Source organism: Scyliorhinus torazame, chromosome 21, assembly GCF_047496885.1.
Source record: "Scyliorhinus torazame isolate Kashiwa2021f chromosome 21, sScyTor2.1, whole genome shotgun sequence".
NCBI lineage: Eukaryota > Metazoa > Chordata > Chondrichthyes > Carcharhiniformes > Scyliorhinidae > Scyliorhinus > Scyliorhinus torazame.
Genome location: NC_092727.1, coordinates 52,389,720 through 52,412,742, shown reverse-complemented (window position 1 = coordinate 52,412,742; position 23,023 = coordinate 52,389,720). Strand labels below are relative to the sequence as shown.

Genomic DNA, 23,023 nt, shown 5'->3' with positions numbered 1-23,023 from the left:
CCTCCAGTTTTACTGGGCCTCCTTGATGCCACACTCGATCAAATGCTACTTTAATGCCAAGGGCAATCACTTTCACCTCACCTCTGGTGTTCAGCTCTTTTGACCATGTTTGAACCAAGGCTGTAATGAGGTTAGGAGCTGAGTGACACTGGGTTATTGTTAAGTAATTGTCACTTGAAAGCACTGTTGATGACACCGCCGTCACTTTATTGATTGAAAGTAGACTGATATGACGGTAATTGGCCTGGTTGGATTTGTCCTGTTTTTTGTGTACAGGACACACCTGTGCAATTTTCCACATTGTCAGGTCGATGCCAGAATTGTAGCTGTACTAGAATAGCTTAACTTAGGGTGCAGCAAGTTCTGGAGTACAAGCCTTCAGCATTATTGCCAGAATATTGTCAGGACCCGTAGCCTTTGCAGTATCCATGCCTTCAGCCATTTTTTGATATTATGCGGATGAATCAAATTGGCTGAAGACTGACATCTGTGATGCTGGGGTCCTCTGGAGGAAACGGAGATCATTCACTCGGCACTTCTGGCGGGAGAATGTTGCGAATGCTTCAGCCTTGCCTTTTACACATATGTGCTGGGCTCCTCCATCATTGAGGATGGGGATATTTGTGGAGCCTTCTCCTCCAGTGAGTTGTTTAATTGCCCACCACTATTCACAACTCGATGTGGCAGGAATGCAAAGTTTAGGTCTCAACCGTTGGTTGAGGGATGGCTTCGCTCTGTCTATCACTTGCTGCTTATCCTGTTGCCTTTGAGTTCTGAACGTTGATTTGACAAATTTGAAAATTCCTGGTTCATGTCAAAGTCAAATGTCATGAGTGGGAAAATGAACTTGTGTTCTTTAATCTCATTCTATTGAATTTAGAACCAAAGAAACATTAGGATAGAAAGAGGCCATTCAGCCCATCATGTCAGCACCAGATTTCTGGGGCGAAATTCTCCGGAAACGGCGCGATGTCCGCCGACTGGCGCCCAAAACAGTGCAAATCAGTCGGGCATCGTGCTGCCCCAAAGGTGCGGAATGCTCCGCATCTTTGGGGGCCGAGCCCCAACCTTAAGGGGCTAGGTCAGCGCTGGACGAATTTCCGTCCCGCCAGCTGGCGGAAAAGGCCTTTGGTGCCCCGCCAGCTGGCGCGGAAATGACATCTCCGGGCGGCGCATGCGCGGGAGCGTCAGCGACCGCTGACGGCATTCCCGCGCATGCGCAGTGGAGGGAGTCTCTCCCGCCTCCGCCATGGTGGAGACCGTGGCGGAGGTGGAAGGGAAAGAGTGCCCCCACGGCACAGGCCCGCCCGCGGATCGGTGGGCCCCAATCGCGGTCCAGGCCACCGTGGGGGCACCCCCCGGGGCCAGATCGCTCCGCGCACCCCCCAGGACCCTGGAGCCCGCCGCCTTGTCCCGCTGGTAAGGTAGGTGGTTTAATTTACGCCGGCAGGACAGGCATTTTAGCGGCGGGACTTCAGCCCATGCGGGCCAGAGAATCGAGCGGGGGGGGCCCGCCAACCGGCGCGCGCGATTCCCGCCCCCGCCGAATATCTGGTGCCGGAGACTTTGGCAACCGGCGGGCAGTGATCTATTTTTAATCAATTTGAAACAAGTGTTCAATGTTCAAATAATTACCAATTGAAAGAATCCAGTTCTCACTTTGAACTTTTGGCATTACTAGACTCTTCCACTCTCAGGTGGTCCAAAGGGTTGGGGAGTTAATTTATGTGAGGAATCGACCAACTATCACTCGTAGTGATCAAGTTAGCTGACTTCAGTGTCTGCGTGACTGCAGGTGACCTGGTCCCAAGTTAGGGTCTCTGTATATCTAGCGTTTCATCACATCATCTCCTATTCCAACCACCACACCCAGTCAAATAGCTCTCCGTTATGTTAGTAAACAAAATTGTTGAAAGAAAATGAAGAAAAACGCTTTTTAATGCTCCTATGATAGCTTTCCTGAGGTTGGTAATATACAGAATCCTTACAGAGCAGAATGAAACCATTCGGCCCGTCGAGCCTGCACCAACCCACTCCCTGCCCTAGCCCCATAACTCCGTGCATTGATCATGGCCAATCCATCATGCCAGTGTCTAGCAGGTTAATCTTCAATTCTCAAAGACTCCAGGTGAACCCTGGGGAGCTGGTAACCCTACCCAAAGTGCAACCTTTAGTGGAATCCTTTGGTATTGTGGGAGTAGATAACACTACACCATGGCCCAACCCGTACTTTGAGAATTGTAATGATTGCTGCTGGATACAGAAAAATCACACATTTCTTGTGTCTCCCCATAGACCCACGGCAGTGGATGGATGAGCATGTGACTCACTGGTTAGTCTGGGCTGTCAACGAATTCAGTTTGAAGAACGTGGATTTCCACCAATTCCGAATGAATGGCGCCAGTCTCTGTGCCTTGGGCAGGGACAGCTTTCTGGAGTTGGCCCCTGACTTTGTGGGTGATATCCTGTGGGAACATCTTGAGCAGCTTCAGAAAGGTAAGACACAGATTAAGCTTTCCATCCTAAAGTTGGATATTCTTGTGGAATTTTTAATGCTCTCCGATTTAGTTTAAATGGTAGAAGTGCACAGAATGAATTCTATGACAATATAGTGCATATCGATTGTAGACACTCCCCAAAGTTACCCTGCAGCATCCTACTGAGCTGTTTCTATCTGCAATGACCAAGTGTTGCCAGTTTCTGTGTCCACTGGCCATAAAGAGCAGATTATCAACTTGGTGTTGACAGGGGGCAGCACAGTGGCGCAGTGGATTAGCTCTGCTGCCTCTCAGCGGCGAGGTCCCAGGTTCGATCCCGGCTCTGGGTCACTGTCCGTGTGGAGATTGCACATTCACCCCGTGTTTGCGTGGGCTTCGCCCCCACAACCCAAAGATGTGCAGGTTAGGTGGATTGGCCACGCTAAATTGCCCCTTAATTGGAAAAAATGAATTGGGTACTCTAAATTTATTTATTTTTTAAATTAAAAAAACTTGGTGCTGACAGTGATCAAAAAAATGCATGCTGGTGAGGTGTGTCCAATTCTGTCACAATTACTTTTCCGAGACCTTATCTGCTTTGCATCTGTATTTAACGATTAAAATGGTTTAAATGGAATGAGATGTTTGTATGTTAAGACCTTGCTGTATGTTTCTTGCATTTCCTTTATTTTCCCTGACTGCTGTTCTGGGAGTATGCCCGACACTGCTGAGGCTTCCTCCAAACACTGTGGTCACGCTGTCTGCGGATGTCACATGGGACAGTACATGCAAAATTGGTCTTGTTTATGCAGAAGAGAGCCAGATTTCAGCCGGAGAATATATAATCAAGTTCTGCTGTTAATTTGCATTAATGTGAACCCTTACACGCACACGTGCGCACATCTATTTGATCAGCAGTTTATCAACTGTATATTTATGTGAAGGGTTTAATGGCGCAGGTGCCAGTTTGTCAGGTTTTGGTGCTATGTTGGTGCATGGGGATATTCTCTTTCAATCTTTCATGGGATGTGAGCATCACTGGTGTTAATTGTCCACTCCTACTTGCTTTAGGAAGATGGTGGTCAGCAGCCATCTTGAACCACTTCTCTCTGTCTGACATAGCAGATAATTCAACTGTTTCATAAGTCAATACATGCCAATATTGGGTCACTGGGTGTGCAGTCTCCTCTGAGCCTGGTCTTGCAAGCTTTTACTGCATTGTTCCAAAGTGGATAAAAGTCACTTCACTCTTTAGCCTTCCAGAAGGTTCAACAAGAATAAGTTTAGGTAGTCTGAACTCTGATTCCAGCAGACTGGGGCTCAGGTCAGAGAAGTATCCCTGGTTCCATATGAACGCATTAACTTACATTTATAACACACCTTTAATAAGAAGAATGCCACATGGTGCATCACAGTGAGAGGAACACATTGGCAATCTCATTCAAAGGGTACAAGATGCCTGACATTGGAAATAACAGTGGGACACTTGTACAGCAAATGGGTGGACTTGATAGTCGCACATTGTAGAGAGAGCTTTATTCTGTATCTAAGACTGTGCTGCACCTGTCCTGGGAGTGTTTTAGGGGGACAATGTAGAGGTGGTATTTACTCTGTATCTAACCCTATGGTGAACCTATCTTGGGAGTGTTTTATCGGAACAGTGTAGAGGGAGTTTTACTCTGTATCTAACCCTGTTCTGTACCTGTCTTGGGAGTGTTTTATGGAAACAGTGTAGAGGGAGCTTTATTCTGTATCTAACCCTGTGTTGTACCTGCTGGTATGGGCAAGGCGTTTTCAGAACCCCAAAATGTATCATGGAGTTCAACCAACCTCCCCCTTTAATGCTATTGTTGCTTTTCCGAGTACACGGCTTGTTCTCCAGGAGTGGGATTACAATTATGGACACGTGGATTTTAAACACAAAACAATGTTTATTCTATGAACTCAACTTAACCTTTTAAATAAACATTGGATCTCTTAACACCCCTTATTTCAAAGATAACCCTGAAAATATTACAACACTAAATAATCCTTCAGTTATTCCCTTCAACATCCAAGAGAGACTTAACACCTTTAAACAGAAACACATCAGGTTAAAGGCTTTACTATTATGAGTTTAAATCACCCAAATGATCCAGAGATAGTCTTTCATGGCAGAAATCACAGCAGATCCAGCTCATTGCAAACACAGACACACACCAAGCTCTTTTCCTCAAAACTGAAACTTCAAAATGGCTGAACTGAGCTCAGCTCCACCCACTCTCTGACATCACTGTTTTCTTAAAGATACATTGCTTAAATATCCATTTCTTAAAAGGTACCCTCACATGACACTGCCCTAGGAGCATTTGTGGAGAAAGTTGCAATGTCGCAAGGAGATGGGACCCCACCTTCTCAACCTTGCCCCTCATCTGAGGTTGAGGTGATCATCAGGTTAAATTAACAGCAATCAGCTCTCTCCCTAAAGGGGAAAGCAGCCGATGGTCATCTGGGACTATGGCGACTTTAATACATTTTTAACCTGGACAGCCAATCAGTTTCCAAGGGGAAACTCAACACAGTATCCAACAATGACAGTCAGATTACCAGTACGGTCCTCACACAGGCCAGTTCAATACAAATCGGGGCTTTGTAGAGTTTACGATAAGCAATAAACGGTGTGTACAAAGCAAACTCTTCCCTCCCCCCCCAAGGCACCTTCCTTGCATTCACCAAGTTCACCTTCCTTGCATTCACCAAGTTGATTTCTGCTTAGTAGGACTCAGTACTCTGCTTATATAGTTTAGCAAGGCTACACAGCCGATCATCGTTGCATTGATGGGGGTTTTCCATCAGTCAACTATGTGACCTCCGGGCTGACTTCCTATGGCCATCTTGGGAGGGAGAAACTCTGTCATGAAACTGTGAAATGTTCTGCCTTCCAGCACACAGCCCCACACAGGAGCTTTCCTCTGAATTAAGCTATGCTGTATCTGACTTGAAGTATAATGTTACTGGGCTGCATACAATGCAAAGTGCTGATTAGACAGCGGAATATCTATCAACATAGTGTGAACTTGATTTGAATATATAAAGGTTTTTCAAAGGTTTGCTGACAGTCTGACTTGCACTTCTGACAGAATGCCAAGAGGACATTAAGCCCTATGTGGTGAATGGGGTGGTTTCCAGTTACTCCGAGAACAGTCTCTTCTCTGCCTATACCATGGGTAAGTTATTGCTCCAGAGGAGTCAGTTCACAGTCACCTGCCTCTGGGACAAGTGGAGCACCAGGTTTCCTCCCACATGTGCGCAACGGGCTTGGGTCCAGGCAGGGCTGTGGGGTAAGGCCCAGGTGTGGGGAACGGTCCAGGTGTGGGGAACGGTCCAGGTGTGGGGAACAGTCCAGGTGTGGGTAGGGGGTGCCGGTCCAGATGTGGGTCGGGTGGTATCTATCCAGGTGTGGCCATTGGGCTGAGGCGACATGTGGTTTGATGGATTCCTGTAGCAACTGCTGGATGAAAACAGTTACAAACTGAGCCCAGCAGTACTGTTCAGTGGTCGGTGAGCGTCAATGAGCTCTCTGATCCTGGGCTAGGGAGAGGAAACGCCAGCCAGAGTTACCCTGGCCTTCATTAAACAGGGACCCGCGACTGGGAATGGATAAGGACAGGGACAGGTTTCAGGGTGGAATAAGCAGCAAGGACATGCCAGCGAGAGTAATTATGGGTAATGTGTCTGCTGGGCACAAACACAAACCAATATCTTCTCAAAAGAATTGGAGGGAACAGAGAATTACAGAATTTCAGGATGACATCAATATTACCCACGGGTGGCTGATTGTGTGTCTGTAATCCTCATGCAGACTGCATCTGATTTGACTTCTCTCCGATTGTCTCATTCCCACTGACTTGAGTCTCTCTCTTGACAGGATACGGCAGTGAACATGCTCAGTGTGTTCCCCCCTCTGAGTACTCTGAGCCAGGATTCATTACAGAATCCTACCAAACTCTTCATCCTATTAGCTCAGAGGAGCTACTCTCTCTAAAATACGAGGCGGATTATCAGGCTGTGATCACTCGCGATGCTCCCGTCGACTCACTGCAGACCGAGTATTACATCAAACAGGAGGTGGTCTCACCTGACAACATGTGCGTGGGCCGCATCAGTCGAGGTAGGTTGGTGTTGTGGGGTAGGGTACTGGGCCTCCCTGTGCTATCCCTGTCATGGTGACCATGCTGCTGGAAGTCCCTGCAGCATTCCCGGTGCTAATCTGTGGATAATGGTTAACTCTGGAAAGTGTAGTGTCTGAGGGAAGGAGGTGGACTCCGGTTTGGGTTGTCAACTCTCCAGAATTATCATAATGCCTCCAAGAATCAAGGAATAAAAAACAAAATTGTGTTCTCTTTTTCTTTAAATACTTGAATCTGTTAGCTTGAATCAGTCTGTTCTCAACCCTGTATCACATTTCATCCTGAGGTGAAATTCCGACCTCATGTTCACATCATCGCTGAAACCGATTTTTTTCCCAACTTCTTATCATCCCTCGACTGTGCCTGTGTCTTGGCTCATCTGCTGCTGAAACCCGCACCAGTGCCTTTTGTTTACCTCTATTGACTATTCCCCAGTCCCACAACCCTCTCAGATATCTGCACTCCTCTAATTCTGGCCTCTTGTGCATTTATAAATATAATTTCCCTGTTGTTGGTGGCTGCCTTCAGTTACACAGGCCCTAAGCCCACAAAAATCCTCTACACCTCTCTGGATCTCGATCTCACCAGTCTCCTTTAAGACCATTTTTAAATCCTACCTCTTTAACCAAGCATATGGCTATCTGATCTACATGGTTCAGTATCCTACATTATTTTATATTACTCCTGTTAATTGCCTAGGAATTTTTCATTGCATTAAAGGCACTACGTAAACACCTCTACCAATCAGAGTCCACTTGCCAACCGATCAGCATTCTCTTCTCATGCAGTATAAATTATTATTCATTTACCAGTGATACCCTTGTGAACTGTCCTGATTGCAAGACAAAAAGCTTTGATAGGATGTATTTTTTTTCCAGCAATATGCAAGTCCTGTCACAAATCTACACATGACTATATTTAAATATAAGTTGTTGTTGAATGACATTAGTGATGGGGGAGGCAGTGGTTTTAAAAATAGTCAAGATGAGTTCAGTTCTGTAACAGATGTTGTTCCCTTCACAATTGGTCACGTAAGGCAGTGCTCTCTGAGGGTAGACCAATGGCAGGAGTGCAGGGTCAGGGCGGTGCCAAGTGGGTGGTCATGTGATGTACCACCCAAGCAGATACCCAGCCAGAGCTGGGAACCTTAGATATGTTTTATGAATGGGGTAGGGGTGGGATGGAGGCTGACCGCTGAAATTCAGTGAGATGACTCATTTCTTGCCTTTGAAAGGATGAGCTGGATTGGTGATCCCTGTACAACAGTGAGAGGCTAAGGCAGCAATGAAAGGTGAAAAAGGCAAATATCTTGAGTCAAAAATTGTTCCCGTGGTAGCAGAGAATGATGTCAACCTGTTGAGCGCGTGCTGGGCTACTTTTGCTGATCAGTGTTTTTTTTGGTCGCTCTTCTGTCAAGTTACAAGTCTGTGATGACAATTGGGAACACTTACAGGCACAGACAGCTTAAGCCACAGAAGCCTCCTGCACTGAGAGGGACAGATGTTTACTTCAAATGAGACACTTTTACATCGCTATCAGAAACTGGGTGGAAAGGGTCAACTGACAATAGTTTCACAACTAAATATGGAACCTGAAGATCACCAAAATGAATAATTACCTCAGTGATTATCTTGCCAATCTGACAGGATGAGTCACTATTGGGCATATTGACCTCATGGACCCTTGTCAAAACATTTGAGTACCTTTAAAACCATGGGCTGGATTCTCCGTACCCCTGCCGGGTTGGAGAATCGCCGGGGGCTGGCGTGAATCCCGCCCTCGCCGTGTCCCGAAGTCACCGCCACCAGAGATTCGGCAGGGGCGGGAATCATGCCGCGCCGGTCGGCAGGGGCGGGAATCGCACCGCGCCGGTCGGCAGGGGCGGGAATCGCACCGCGCCGGTCGGCGGGCCCACCCCCACTGGTTCTCCGGCCCGCGATGGGCCAAAGTCCCGCTGCTGGAATGCCTGTCCCGCCAGCGTGGATTAAACCAACTTTTGAACGGCGGGACAAGGCGGCACGGGCAGGCTCCGGAGTCCTGGTAGGGGGGGGGGTCATCTGGCCCCGGGGGTTGCCCCCACCGTGGCCTGGCCCGTGATCGGGGCCCACCGATCATTGGGCCTTTGCCATGGTCTTCACTGTGGCAGAGGCGGAAGAGAACCCTTCCCCTGCGCGTGCGCGGGGATGACGAGAGCAGCCGCTGACGCTCCCGCGCATGCGTCGCCCGGTGAAGACCTTTCGGCCCCGGCTGGCGTGGCGCCAAAGGCCTTTCCCGCCAGCCGGTGGAGCGGAAACCGCTCCGGCGCGGGCCTAGCCCCACAAGGTGAGGGCTTGGCCCCTAAAGGTGCAGAGACTTCCGCACCTTTCGGGCAGCCCGACACCGGAGTGGTTCCCGCCACTCCATTACGCCGGAACCCCCCGCCCCGCCGGGTAGGGGAGAATCCCGCCCCATACCTGGGATCTCCAGTGTTCCAATGAATGTTTCACTGTGCTCTAAATATAGTAAGCCATTCACACCTTCAAGCTTGTTACAACTGTAATTGGATCATTATTGATCAATCTACCTGCCCCAGTTCCGTAATCCTTCATACCTTTTATCTAACAAAAATTAGAGATTTTTGATTGACCCTCAGCCTCATCAGTGTTTTTGTGAGGAGAGTTATAAATTTAAATTTCCACTATGCGAAGGTGGCCGTGCCAGAATTGTAAAGTTCTGTCCCCTTGTTTTACATACCCCCACCAGAGGAAATAGTTTATGCAACTTGTCTTCGTAATTTAACCCTTTGAGCCCTGGTACAATTCTGGTAAATCTGTGCAACGTCTCTCTCAAAGCCAGTATGGCCTCCTGGAGCTGGACACCATATTTTTGTTGCGGTCTAACTAGAGATTGCGGGCCAGATCTTTGCTACCGAGGCAGGCAGCATGAGTCAGGAAATGTCTTGACTTTTAAAGTGCCCGATCAGACCTGATTTTTCCCCCAGGCTGATGGAGGTGGGGGGATGTGGAATGGAGTTTGGCCCGCTGACACAGATCAGATCTGACCACAGGGCTTCTGAATTCTGAGGTGGGCTGTTTGGTTCTCTGGGACTTTATCCATGCTGTCTCCTTATAATTTAGGCCCGCTAGCCCCTGCCCATAACACCCACTCACTTCTGATGCCAACTCCATTCTCCCATGCCCCTAACCACCCCCAGGCACCCTTATGGCCCCCATAAAAATTCCATTCCATGCCAAGCCACGCTCTCTCATATCCACGTTTTTCATGCCAACTCACCCAAGGTTTAAAAATCTATTGCATCCTTTGCTTAATGCCAAAAAACCTCCCAATCATGAAAGCCTTTTCAAAACTTTTAAATCCCCTCAAGTACTCAATCCCGTATAAAAACATACAGATTTATATTTATAATCCCACATCAAAGATAGCTAATCCTTTAATAAATTGTCTGAGCCATCAATCAAACTGTGAACCTAGGATCCCTGCTGAGAAACCCAAAGGTTGTGGAAAGAAACCAAGGATTAATAAGTTATGATAGCCGTTGGGGAAATGTCAACAGTTATTTTCGCTGCTAGAACAGATTTTTTTTCCAGCTCTCACTGATGCATAAAGCATTTTGGTTTTATTTTTTAAAAATAAATTTAGAGTACCCAATTCATTTTTTCCAATTAAGGGGCAATTTTGTGTACCCAATCCACCTACCCAGCACATCTTTGGGTTGTGGGGGCGAAACCCACACAAACACGGGGAGAATATGTAAACTCCACACGAACAATGACCCAGAGCCGGGATCGAACCTGGGACCTCGGTGCCGTGAGGCAGCAGTGCTAACCACTGCACCACCGTGCTGCCCTGATTTTATTTTTAAAGGGCTAGGGATTTAAATAACTTCACAGTTTGATAGTTCTACAGGCCTTATCCTACAGACCTTATCCGCCCTTCACAGGTATTTGCATCTACTCCAAATATTTGTAGCTCTTACATTAGATTTAAGACCCTTGCTACTGTAAAAATGGGATTTGTTCCTCTTTTCCCTACTGGCAACAATAGGAACTGCCGGAAGGCGCTGCTAAATCTGGTCAATTTTTAAAGCACCATTGAGTCTCCACCACTTGGTGAAAACCCAGCCCTATATAACCGTAACATAACTTCTATTCTTTTTTATTATTCCTGAATCGTCTGTCCTCTCCTGCTCGTCGAAGCTCCCTGCCCCAATGTAATTAAATTCTCTATATCAGAGATTTCAGGTGCAGTTTATTCAAAGTAGCAGAGACCTGGTCCATATGTGTACTTTTTCTGTTAAATCTCTCAATTTTTACATGATGCACTCCTTACCTCAATCAGGGACTTTTCCACTTCCTTCTTGAAGAGTCAGCACCCACCATATCAGCCAGCAATTCACACTACTCCGTGGGAAAAGAAGACCTGCCCAATATACTGGGCAGGATTTACCGACCAACGCGCCACATGTTATTCAGCAGCGGAGGTGGCCCACCAGCGGGATCTACCGACCCCGCCTTTGTCAATGGAATTTCCCAATGACAGCACCCCTCGTCGCCAGGAAACCCGTCCACCAGTGTGGGACCGGAATTTCCTGCCAGCATGAGCAGCCGGTAAATCCCGCCTCCAGTCCATTCCTAGCTCTTCTGCAGTTTAATCTTGTCCCCTGGTGCTCCTGTCATGTACACGGAACCGTTTTTACTCCATTTCGAAAATCAAAACAAACTTGTATTTTCTATCCTCGTGTTGTATATTTCCACACATCCTAAAGCACCTCAAGTACTTGAATGACAATTGCAGTCACTGTTACTATAGTGATTAACATGCCAATCATCCGGTGTACTAGCCTACTCAAGGTCATTTGGGGAAGGGCAAAAATAGTCTGGCCTTGCCATCGACACTCACATCCTTTGAATGAATAAAAAAAGGTAAATCCCATAATTGAGGGAAGAATGTTGATCAGAAGTTTAGTAAGTTTGTCCTGCTCTTTTCTTTTTGGAAGATCCTGGAATCTTAAACATTCAGCTGAACTGACATGAGACCTCAGTTTAAATGTCTCAACCTCAGCATGCAGCAGTCTTTGCTGTGAAACTGAAATGTTGGCCGAATTAGCCTGATTACAGCTGGGATGAATGGGAATCATGGAATTCTGCAGCCCAGTATTCACCAATCATATAAATTCTAGTTCTCTGAAGGTCTACCCATGGTCTCATTCTGAGCTTAATTTTTTTGCTTCAAAAATATTCCTCCTCCCACTGCATGAAAATGATCATGCATTCTGTTCCTGCCGCTGTTTCTACTCCTGCTTGGACATTTCGTATCGTACCACATCTCTGAGTAAAGAAAATTTTACTAAACCTCTGCCTTATTCTTCTACCGGTGATTTTAACTTGTTCTCTAGTTACTGATTCACTTGCCAGTGAAAATAGTTCTCATACATCTTATCAAACTATCCTAAAAATGCAAACACTTCAAACAGATCTACGAATCTTCTTATGTTGTAATGAAAGAGTCTCCAATCTCTTTATATCTAAAGCACCTCATTCCTGATGTAATTGTAGTGAATCTCTTCTGTGCCACCACCATGCCACCTATTCTTAACTAAAGTATCCAAAAGTGCTTCCAACTGCACCAAAAGAAACTTATAGACTTTGAGGGCAGCACAATGGCACAATGGTTCGCTCTGCTACCTCACAGCACCAGGGACCCTGGCCCGATTCCAACTTTGGGTGAGTGTCCATGTGAAGTTTGCACGTTCTCCCGTTTCTGCATGGGTTGCCTCTGGGTGCTCCAGTTTCCGCCCACAGACCAGATGTGCAGGTTAGATGGATTAACCATGACAAAAATAATTTGCCCCTTAGTGTCCAAAGGTTAGCTGGGGTTACAGGGAAACAGTGGGGGAATGGACCTAGGTGGGGTGCTCTTTCAGAGGGTCAGTGCAGACTCGATCGGCCTACTGGCCTCCTTCTGCACGGTAGGGACTCTTTCTGTTGCCAATTGAGCCGTGACTTGCAAGTATGCTGTAACTCAGTTTAAATCTGTGATGTCTGACTCCAAACTAAAACATTTTGAAAGCTAATTTACAGGGGGAATTCCCTTTAATCTACAATCTTTTGTGAGATGGGAGAGGGAGATTTGCATCTGCAGACACTCAAACTGTCTGGTGACCATTTGTTATCTTGTTGCTCCTTTAGGTAAGCTTGGTGGTCAGGATTCCTTTGAAAGTGTTGACAGTTTTGACAGTTGTGACCGCTTGACACAATCCTGGAGTAGCCAGTCCTCTTTCAGCAGCCTCCAGCGAGTGCCTTCCTATGACGGTTTTGACTCGGAGGATTACTCCAGCAACCTGCCCAATCACAAACCCAAAGGGACATTCAAGGATTACGTGCGAGAACGAACTGACCTAAACAAAGACAAGCCGGTGATTCCTGCTGCTGCTCTGGCTGGATATACAGGTAAGGCCTGTTCCTGAATTATAGGTGAACCATGCACTGGGTGGAACAACAACTGGAGTACCAGCTGGAGGGATTATGATGTGTATTGGCATATCTGGATAGTGTTATGGGCCAGGGTTTAGAGAACCCCAAAGTGTATCATGGAGTTCACCTGACCCACAACGTTTAATAGATTGTGGTATGGGGAGCACACGGCCCACTCTACAGGTGTGGTACAGCAGAAATGGAAAAGTATCTTTTGAAGCAAAACAATGTTTATTCTATGAACTCGAGTTAACCTTTTTAAAACATACAGTGAGCATCTTAGCAACCATTAATTCAAATACAACCCCCAAAGAATACAACACTAAGTAATCCTTTAAGTTTTCCTTTGAACATCCATAAAACTTAAAAAAGAATTTTTAACAGCAGCACATCAAGTTAAAGTCACTACTGAGAGCATTTATTAGTTTTAATTTACCAAAGGATCAATTTACAGTCTTTGTATTACAGAGAGAGACTCATACACCTTCTGGCTGTAACTGCAGCTCTCCAGCTCTGAAAACGAAACTAAAACACGCCCTGCAGCAAACAGCCTAAAATGAAAGTAAAAAGCTGACAGCCCAGCTCCACCCACTCTCTGAAAGCACTGCAGTAATAAACACCCATTTATTAAAGGTACTCTCACTACAGATATTTATATACACACCCATTTATAAACACCCATTTCTTACAGGTACTCTCACATAACAATAGCTTGATGAATTTAAAGGGTTCTTGTTGAGATGTGGATCCGGTCAAAGTCCTGGTTTATGTTTGAAAGTGGAGGCTGTTCTCTAGTTTTCACAAGCATTCAGATAGTACCTTTCACATCCTCAGGACATACTAAAACCCTTGTGCAGTGTAGTCACTCTTCAATGTAGGATATACAGCAGTCAATTTACGCACAGTAAGCTCCCACAAACAACAATAAGGTAATGATCCCATTAGGGCATTGGTTGAGGGATAAATGTTGACCAGAATTCCCTTGGATTTCCTCCATAGGTTCTTGCCTTCCAACTTAAACTTCAGATAGTGCCTCAGTTTAATGTTCAATTCAAAATATGGCACCTCTGACAGTGCAGCATTCCCTCAGTATGGCACTGAAGTGTCAGTCTTGATTTTGAGCTCAAGTCTCTGGAAGAGGGTTTACTTTCATGATCATCTGATTCAGCGAATAAGTGTGCTAGCACTGAGCATCAGCTAATATTGGTAGCATTGAGGAGCTCGGGACAGAGATAAAAATAAATATTTGTTTGGGTGCTGCAGGAAATTGGACAGAGTATCACAGAATTAAATTCTTGCCGTTATGTTAAGGCAAGGTTAACTGGAAAGTGAAGTTCTTCAGATCTGTGTTCAACTCTCTAGCTTTTTAGCATTGTGTCAGCAGTTGATCCTTTTATAACTACATTGGGATTTGCCCAATTGATGTTTCAGGGTGATCCCACGGTGTGGGAGATAACTGGCACACAGTAGTTATGTGGATCAGGTTCTGTACATCTAGGGTTAGGAAGCCTGCCATTGGGATGAATATCCAGTTCGGAATGAGGTAAAATGGAGCAAAACTCAAAATGCTGGAGAACTGTTTCCTTCAATAGGTCTGTTTGCATTACAGCAGAATCCTGGGCTGCCTTTGATAGCAACTTTATTTTTTTAATTGATTTTTAATTGATTCTCAGCATGGGAATGTAACTTGGCAAGGCCGACATTTATTGCCCATCCTGGGTTGCTCTGAGAAGGGGCTTGTGCACCAGCTTGAACCACTGCAAGTGGTTTGATACTGAGTGACATGCTCGGCCACTTCAAAGTGTCGTTAAGAGTCAACTACATTTGTGTGTGACTGGAATCATGTACAGGCCAGGTAAAGGTGGCAGGTTTATTTCCCGAAGGAACCAATTGTGTCTTCAGGACAATTTGAGGACTTTATGGCCACTTTTACTTTGACTCTTTCATTTTGAATCCAAATTCTAAAACTATCAATGGTCAGATTTGAATTTATATTCTTCGGATTGCTGGTCTGATGATCTAACCACTTTGCTATTGACACAAAGGAGTCTTAAAATAGCAGGAAACTGAAAATATCCATTTAGAAGCATGTAGTAATGTAGGAATTAACGTCTGGTTTACAAATCTTATCTTGAAAAATCTTGAACTGATCATTTTGAACAATGAAAGGTTGCTCCTTCTTACACCCTTTTGACTTTTGATTTGACTCTTAACCTAGACTGTGAAACCTGCTGTGTGATTCTTTTTTGATGGTTTGCAGTCAAACCTGAGCAAACGTTGAAGATTTAATGTACATCTTGGCAGTTGGTAATACGTGCTTGTTATTGATCATCTGTGGTTAGCACCATGGTGAGAAGAGGTTAGAGCTGAGGAGAGAGCCTACATTGACACCCAATGTAATTCAAGGACCAGAGACTCTGTTCCCTTTTAACTTAGATTTTCCCAGTCTGGTCAAACATTATAATACTTTAGCAGATGTACCACAAAGAGACAATTTTATAAAAAGATGTTTTTTTTCTCACCTCCCTTTGGTTGTCATGGAAACCTCAACCTTTTGGTAGAAGTAGGTCAGCTTGTGGAGACTGATAAGATCACACTAATCAGGTTTTTTAAAAATAAAGTAAGTGAAAGACACAGAATTTCATGTTCACTTTGGAAGTTGTCTCCCCCCCCCTGGACTCTGACTGAGGGGTTCACTTCACCTGGTGCGTTGACCTACTCTCCACTCTTTCCCTCCCCAGTGAACACATTTGCAGGTTTTTTATTTGTGTTTTACCTTTCGGGCACCGCAGCACACCTGCTAATTTAGAACATATTTAAGTCAAAGGAAGACACCAGGTCAATTCTCAGCCCAGTTCGCAGCCCGACCTGAAAGGAGCCCGAGTAAAATATATTTGGGATATCTCAACCTAGCCCCTTGTTGAAATGGTTCCTAAGATTGATTGTATTCGCAACTCATTAAAATGGTGTCTGGATTTGCATCAAGAGCATTTGACCTGCAGGACTACAGATCAAATGCTGGGAAGTGGGATTACGCTGGGTGGCTCATTTCTGTTTGCCCTGGCTCAAACACGAAATGGCCTCTTCATGTGCCGTAAACTTTCTATGATTCTTTCAGAACAACCCTAAATTCTATCCTCACTGGCACTAACCTGGCATTCACTCGCAAAAGAGACCAGAAGATAGTTGATGTGGGCCAGGGTGATGTGCGCTGGTGATGTAGTGTGCTGCTGTTGGACTGTGGTAAACCACACTCATGAGGCCAGGTGTGGGTTGACACCGCTGTGCTTAAAATGGAAGTCGGAAATATAAAACCAGTTCCAGCTGATCCCCTTTTATTAATGGAGCCACTGATACCCATGGAGCGAAAGGTACAGGATTTGCTGGTCACCAGGACGGAGTACTTGACAGGCATTGGGATACTTTCACAATGATTGAAAGCTCAGGTGATTGCATGCTTCACTGTGCTAGTAACAGTCACCCAGATCTTATCTGTAATAAAATGGAACCCAGTATTGTCACAGATGAGTCAGACACCGATGATCCTGTGTCAAAGGTTTGTGGTATTGCAAAGGCATCAGAGATATTTTAGATTTGGAGACCCCCCCTGTTATTTTTGCTGATCCTCTTTTCCATGGTCTGAAACTCGATGACCAGCTGTACATGAGTTGAGACTTTCTCACATCATTGTTAGCTCATTTGGATAGTGCAGCATGGGGTGTGGAACAATGTTAGTCTTCATCTGTCAACTGGTCTCCACAGCGATGAGAAATGTTCAGTTTTTCAGCTGGGGAAGTGCGTAAAGAACCTAGAGCTCCCTTTTTGACCCTGTCCCCTATCGGGCATGTGTGGTTCTGGAAAGAGATCAAAGTTCAGCTTAGATGAGATGCCCTCTGCTTGTTAATACATAATTGATACTAAATATTGGAGTGGATGTCGTGTTGTGCAATGGGTAGTGTTCCTGCCTCTGAGGCAGAAGCTCCAGGTTCAAGTCTCATTCAAGTGCTTGATGGCGAAGGAGGTATGTTTATACGAGGGCCAAACAGGTTGACTATCAACTTGTAAATCCGTCCAACATCTACCAATGGCAGATGATAAGAACAAGAGAGATTCCTGGCCAGCCATGTGATGGAAAGAGATTGGACCCTATCACTGTCCATATCACTCCAGGCTACAATGTACAATTTTAAAAAAATTAATTCAAAGGATGCGGGCTTCACTGGCTAACTCATGCCGCAGAAGGCTGGGGAGGCCAAGTCACAGTGTCTTGAAGGCAAGAGATAGATAGGGATCAGGAGTTATGGGGAGAAGGCAGAAGAATGGGGATGAGAAACATATTAGCCATGATTGAATGGCGGAGCAGACTCGATGGGCCGAATGGCCTAATTGTGTTCCTACGTCTTATGGTCTTATGATGGAAGAAAGGTAATTGATGAAGCAGGTGAAGATGGTTAGGCTAGTACACTACCCTGAAGAACTCCTGCAGTGATGTCCTGGAGCTGAGATGACTGACCTCCAACAACCACAACCATCTTTCTTTGTGCTAGGTATGACTCTAACCAGTGGGGAGTTCCTCCCCCCCCCCCCCCCGATTCCCACTGAATCCAGGTTCGCTAGGACCCCTTGCTGCCACACTCTGTAAAATGTTGCCTTGATATCAAGGGTAGTCACTCTCACTCACCTCTGCAGTTCAGTTCTTTTGCCCATGTTTGAACCAAGGATGCAATGAGATCAGTTGCTGAGTGACCTTGGTGAAACCTAAACTGAGCATCAATTAGCAGGTTATTGCCAAGCAAGAGCTACTTGATTGCACAGTTGATGACCTCTTCCATCACTTTACTGATGATCGCGAGTCGACTAAAGGGGCAATAATTGGCCAGGTTGGATTTATCCAGCTTTTTGTGTCCAGGACATACCTGGGCAAGTTTCCATATTGACGGGTAGTTGCCAATGTTGTAGCTACACTGAAAAAGCTGGACGGGAGCGTGGCAAGTTCTTGAGCACAAGGGTACATATCCTTTGCCGTACCCAGTGCTTTCAGCCGTTCTTGACATCATGTGAAATGAATAGAACTGACTGAAGACTAGCTTCTGCTACAGGAAAAGCTGTCATCGTGGGTTTGGTTGAATGCTAGAATTAGGGGAGAAGAGTCCAGTGGTCTTGTTCACTTTGATATGTTTCTCATTATAACAGCTTTTTGTTTGTTTTAGTTGTTTTGGGCACATTGTTGTGTTTGCAAGACTAGGTGAGCAGGATCGGATTGTACTGTGGTGTCCTGGAACTGGTCTAAAGGCTGATTCTTGAGAAAGTCCAGGTAGAACAAAGACTTGAGTGAAGCTAGGCTGACTACAGCCAAATATCTGCATTGGCCAAGTGGAAACAGTGCCATTCATCAAAAGGATTTATTGTGGGTAATTTTTGGTTTAACAAATTGATTTCTCAATGTATGTGCAGTCAACCAGTCAGTCGAAATGGAAAGGAACCTCCCTTTAAAACATTCCTTATCCAAAATAGTGGCTGACCTGTCCTTTTACCTCCCCCACTGCTGGCGTACTGCACCTCACTCCAATCAGCACTGCTTCCGCTCACATGGCATGTTGGGTGACTTGGTGATCTCTGTCCCTTCTGTTGTTTTGACTGTTGTTTGTTGGTCTACCTGTAGAGTTTTGAACTCGAGGTGAATGGATTCCTGATGTTTCATCACATGGTCATCCTCCATTATGTCCCTTCTGCCTCCTCGCCACAATCATTGGTGACCTAACACATCCATCCTAATGCTTCACCTGTCTAAGCCATTCACAAATCACCTTCCAAAAACACAAATAGGCTGCTCATTGCTAAACTGAATGTTTATTGACCGTCAAACAGCCAGTTTCCCCTCCCCAATATTTCATCGCTATGAAACAAGAAGTCCCTCCAGTTGTTTCGGAGTTTAATCTCTGGCTCCAAGAAACGCTAGTTAAATCCTGGAGGGTTGGCTACCTTATTTACCTGAACTCCAGGGTGTGCTGGACATATCCAGATGTTGAGGCTTGGCAGGGTTGTTGTAAACAGATTGTTTCCCCTGACTGGTGAGTCTAGGTCAAATCCCGTTACAGCCTCCCTGAACAGGCGTCGGAATGTGGTAACTAGGGGCTTTTCACAGTAACTTCATTGAAGCCTACTTGTGACAATAAGCAATTATTATTATTATTATGATTAAAACCGAGGTCACAGTCTCCGAATAAGGGGTCGACCATTTTGGACTGAGAGAAATAGAAATTCCTTCACTCAAAGTGTTGCAAATCAGAGTTCTGTACCCCAGAGAGCTGTTGTTGCTCAATTGCTGAGTATATTCATGATTGGTATCAAACACTTTATGTGGGTATTAAGAGGATTAAGGAAACTGGGGATGGTGCAGGATTATGCAGTTGAGGGAAGTCAGCCATGGTCTTATTGAATGACATAGCAGACGTAAGGGGGCATATGTCCTGTTCCTGCTCCTGGGCGGGATTCTCCCAGCCCTGGTCCGGGCCGGAGAATCCCCATGACCGGGCCACGCCGCCCTGACACCGGCACGCGATTCTCCGCAGAGCGGAGAATCGGTGCTATTGGCGCTGGCGCGATTGACACGGCGCCGGTCGCAGTCTGATCTACGCAGCCGGCCTGCCAATTCTCCGGCCCAGATGGGCCGAGCAGCCATGAAAAAAAAAGAGTCCCGCCGGCGCCGTTCTAACCTGTTCTCAGCCGGCCGGACCTTGGCGTTGAAGGGTCGGATGGCGGCCTGTGGGGTGGGAGGGGGGGTCCAACCCCGGGGGGAGCCTCCGATGTGGCCTGGCCCGTGTTCGGGGCCCACCGATCGGCTGGCCGGCCTCTCCAGCTGGGGGCCTCCTTTCCAACGCGCCGGCCCCTGTAGTCCTGCGCCATGTTGCGTCGGGACCGGCGCGAAGAAGGAGGCCACTGCGCATGTCGCCACTGCGAACGCGCGGATCCGGCGGCACACAGTTCATGCCAGGATCGCAGCTGGAGCGGCGCGAACCGCTCCAGCGCCATTCTGGTCACCTATAGGGGCCAGAATTAGTCCACGCAGCGGCCCGTTCACGCCGTCACATTTTACGATGGTGTGGACTCTCTGTCACGGGATGAGAGAATCCCGCCCCCTATTTCTTATACTCTTACTGCCCTGTAATGAGTTGTTCACAGTTACCAGCCCTCTCCATCAACCATGTGATAGTGAAATGAGTGGATTATTACTTCAAGGGGCAACCGTTAGTTGTGCCATTGCCAATTTTAGAGAAATTTGTTTTGATTTACAAGCACCATTGAAGTAAGTGACCCAAACATATTCTAAGAAGCGTTCCAACAGCGAGTGCAATGTCAAAACTTTCATTCCAAAGTTCAATTCAAATCGAGATCCAGGGTTGAGAACATGAGGGCCTATTTTCCAACAAATACTGTACTTTCAACTGGCATCAGCTATCCTTACCCAGAAGACAAGCTCTTGAATATTCGTTCATGCCAAATTGAATTTGAATATATTCTGTGGTTTTGATTTTATTTTCTGGTTTAATTTGCTGTGCCTGTGAGTGCATTCATACATATCCATATCATTCATGCATGTACTGGGCGGCATGGTAGCACAGTGGTTAGCACTGTTGCTTCACAGCACCAGGGTACCAGGTTTGCTTACCGGCTTGGGTCACTGTCTGTGTGGAGTCTGTGTGGGTTTCCTCCGGGTGCTCCGGTTTCCTTCCACAAGTTCCGAAAAACATGCTGTTAGGTAATTTGGACATTTTGAATTCTCCCTCCGTGTACCCGAGATGGCACCGGAATGTGGCGACTAGGGGCTTTTCACAGTAACTCCATTTGCAGTGTTAATGTAAGCCTACTTGTGACAATAATGATTATTATGTTATCTGCGTGTGTGTATGCATCCATGTGTATGTGTGCAAGTGTTAGTGAGACTATTATATACACTGGTCAGCAGGCAGAGTGGTTCATGGTTACACTGCCTTCACTCTTCCAACCAGCTGTTAAGTTAACTGCATGTGTGTCCCAGTGATGTGCCACAAACTATTCTGGACAGTGTTTCTATTCCCAGAGCTGTAACTACGCAGACCCCGCTAGAGTAGCTCTCGCGTACAGTCGTGCATCCTGAACCTCAGCTTGCATGTTCAATCACATTGTGGGGCTTAAAGAGGAAGTGCTGCCACTTGTGAGAAAGACCGAATTGAAAGATCACCAACGTAAGATTGATATCACCAAGAAATCCAACGGAGAATTCGGAAGAAACCTCTTTACCCAGAAAGTGGTGGGAATGTGGAGCTCACGACCACAGGGATTGGTTGAGAACAATGGCAGAGGGGTAGCTGGATAAATTTCGAAGAACGAGAGGAAGAGAAGAGTCTGCTGATAGTGGGAGATGAGGACGGATGGGAGGATGCACAAGTGAAATGTAAATGTCAGTGTGGACAGTTGGTGTGAATGTCCTGTTTCTGCGCTGTACATTTTATCTAACCCAGTTTCAATTTACTGAGCTGCATTGGGGCTGTGACTCTGACAAGGATTGTTGTGTTTGCTGATGTGTAAATAGGCCACCCACAAAGGCTTCATGCAAAAAATTGTTTGGTCTTGCAACATGGTGCACGCCCACACAGTCACACGTGTGGCATAGCTGCCCACCTACTCTCAGATGTGGTGCTGCCCTTGTTCTAGCGAGGCCTGTACTGGGGTTCAGAGTGTCGTGTATTGACATATGTCTAACCACAGCATCAGTACAGAACATACTGCTAACTGCACCACCCCACGCTGCACCATTTGAATGTGAAAGTATTTTACAATGGTGATATCATAGCCTCTATTTGCTATTTATTGCAGTCTTTGCTTCCAGCTGTGCATTGCACAGGAGGGAAGCAAAGCTGTGCTCGTTCATTCAGATTAGTAATACAATGTTAAAGGCTTCATTTTTCCTAATTACCATTTAATAACTTCTGGTCTATCCCTCAATGTGTTTTAATATAAAGTTATACTGTACAGTGACCACCTTGATATAGTGCACAGAGTGTACTGTGAAAAGTGTGTTCTGAAATAGGGCCGTACAGGAGAGTTTTGACATCGGGTCATACGAGACAATGGGCGCTCTGATATGGCGCTGTGCAGTACAGTGAGATTTTCAATATCGTGCTAAACTGTACAGTGCGCTCTCCACAACTGAATTGTTTGGTGGATATCGGGCCATATTTGGCTGTGGCAGGACTTCGATTGACATCTGCTGTTATTCTTAAAGAATAAATTGCCTATATTTTATCAGAATTGATATATTAGGGGCAGCATGGTGGCACAGTGGTTAGCACTGGGCCTATGCCGCTGAGGACCCGGGTTGGAATCCCGGCCCTGGGTCACTGTCCGTGTGGAGATTGCACATTCTCCCCGTGTCTGCGTGGGTTTCACCCCCACAACCCAAAGATGTGTAGGTTAGGTGGATTGGCCACGCTAAATTGCCCCTTAATTGGAAGAAAATCAATAATTGGGTACTCTGAATTTAAAAAAAAAGAAGAATTGATATATTAGAAGGCTTGGGGAGTGAAAAGAATCAAGGAATGTCTATGTATGGCTTCTGCACTCTGACCATTGTCTTGTTTACACTCTGTCGCCTGCCACTTCTGACCACAGTGTCCATAATAGACCCTGAGCTCATTACCAGTCCTCCTCTAATTTATCTTCTTACCCCACATGGATTGCAGCGGTTCAAGAAGGCAGCTCGCCAGCCACCTGCTCCAGGGCAATAAGGTATAAGTGATAAATGCAGGCCTAGCCAGCCTTTCAAAAAGTGTCAGATTTCTTCCAATCGTTCCTTTAAACAGACCTACGAAGATGAAGGTTGAACGCATTTGAGTTGCTGCACTGCCCCAGCATGCCAAGATTG

General features: G+C 46.1%; 1 protein-coding gene across 3 annotated transcripts in view; it reads left to right on the top strand.

The window, feature by feature from the left end:
* The window catches only part of ets1 (v-ets avian erythroblastosis virus E26 oncogene homolog 1), a 158,760-nt gene that overhangs the window by 124,651 nt on the left and 11,086 nt on the right, over nt 1–23,023 (top strand). For all 3 annotated transcript variants that reach the window (XM_072486808.1, XM_072486807.1, XM_072486809.1), the window contains 4 exons: nt 2,296–2,496; nt 5,597–5,683; nt 6,385–6,627; nt 12,835–13,095. In XM_072486808.1, the coding sequence (XP_072342909.1) occupies nt 2,296–2,496; nt 5,597–5,683; nt 6,385–6,627; nt 12,835–13,095 (792 nt within the window). The remainder of the gene's footprint in view (nt 1–2,295; nt 2,497–5,596; nt 5,684–6,384; nt 6,628–12,834; nt 13,096–23,023) is intronic.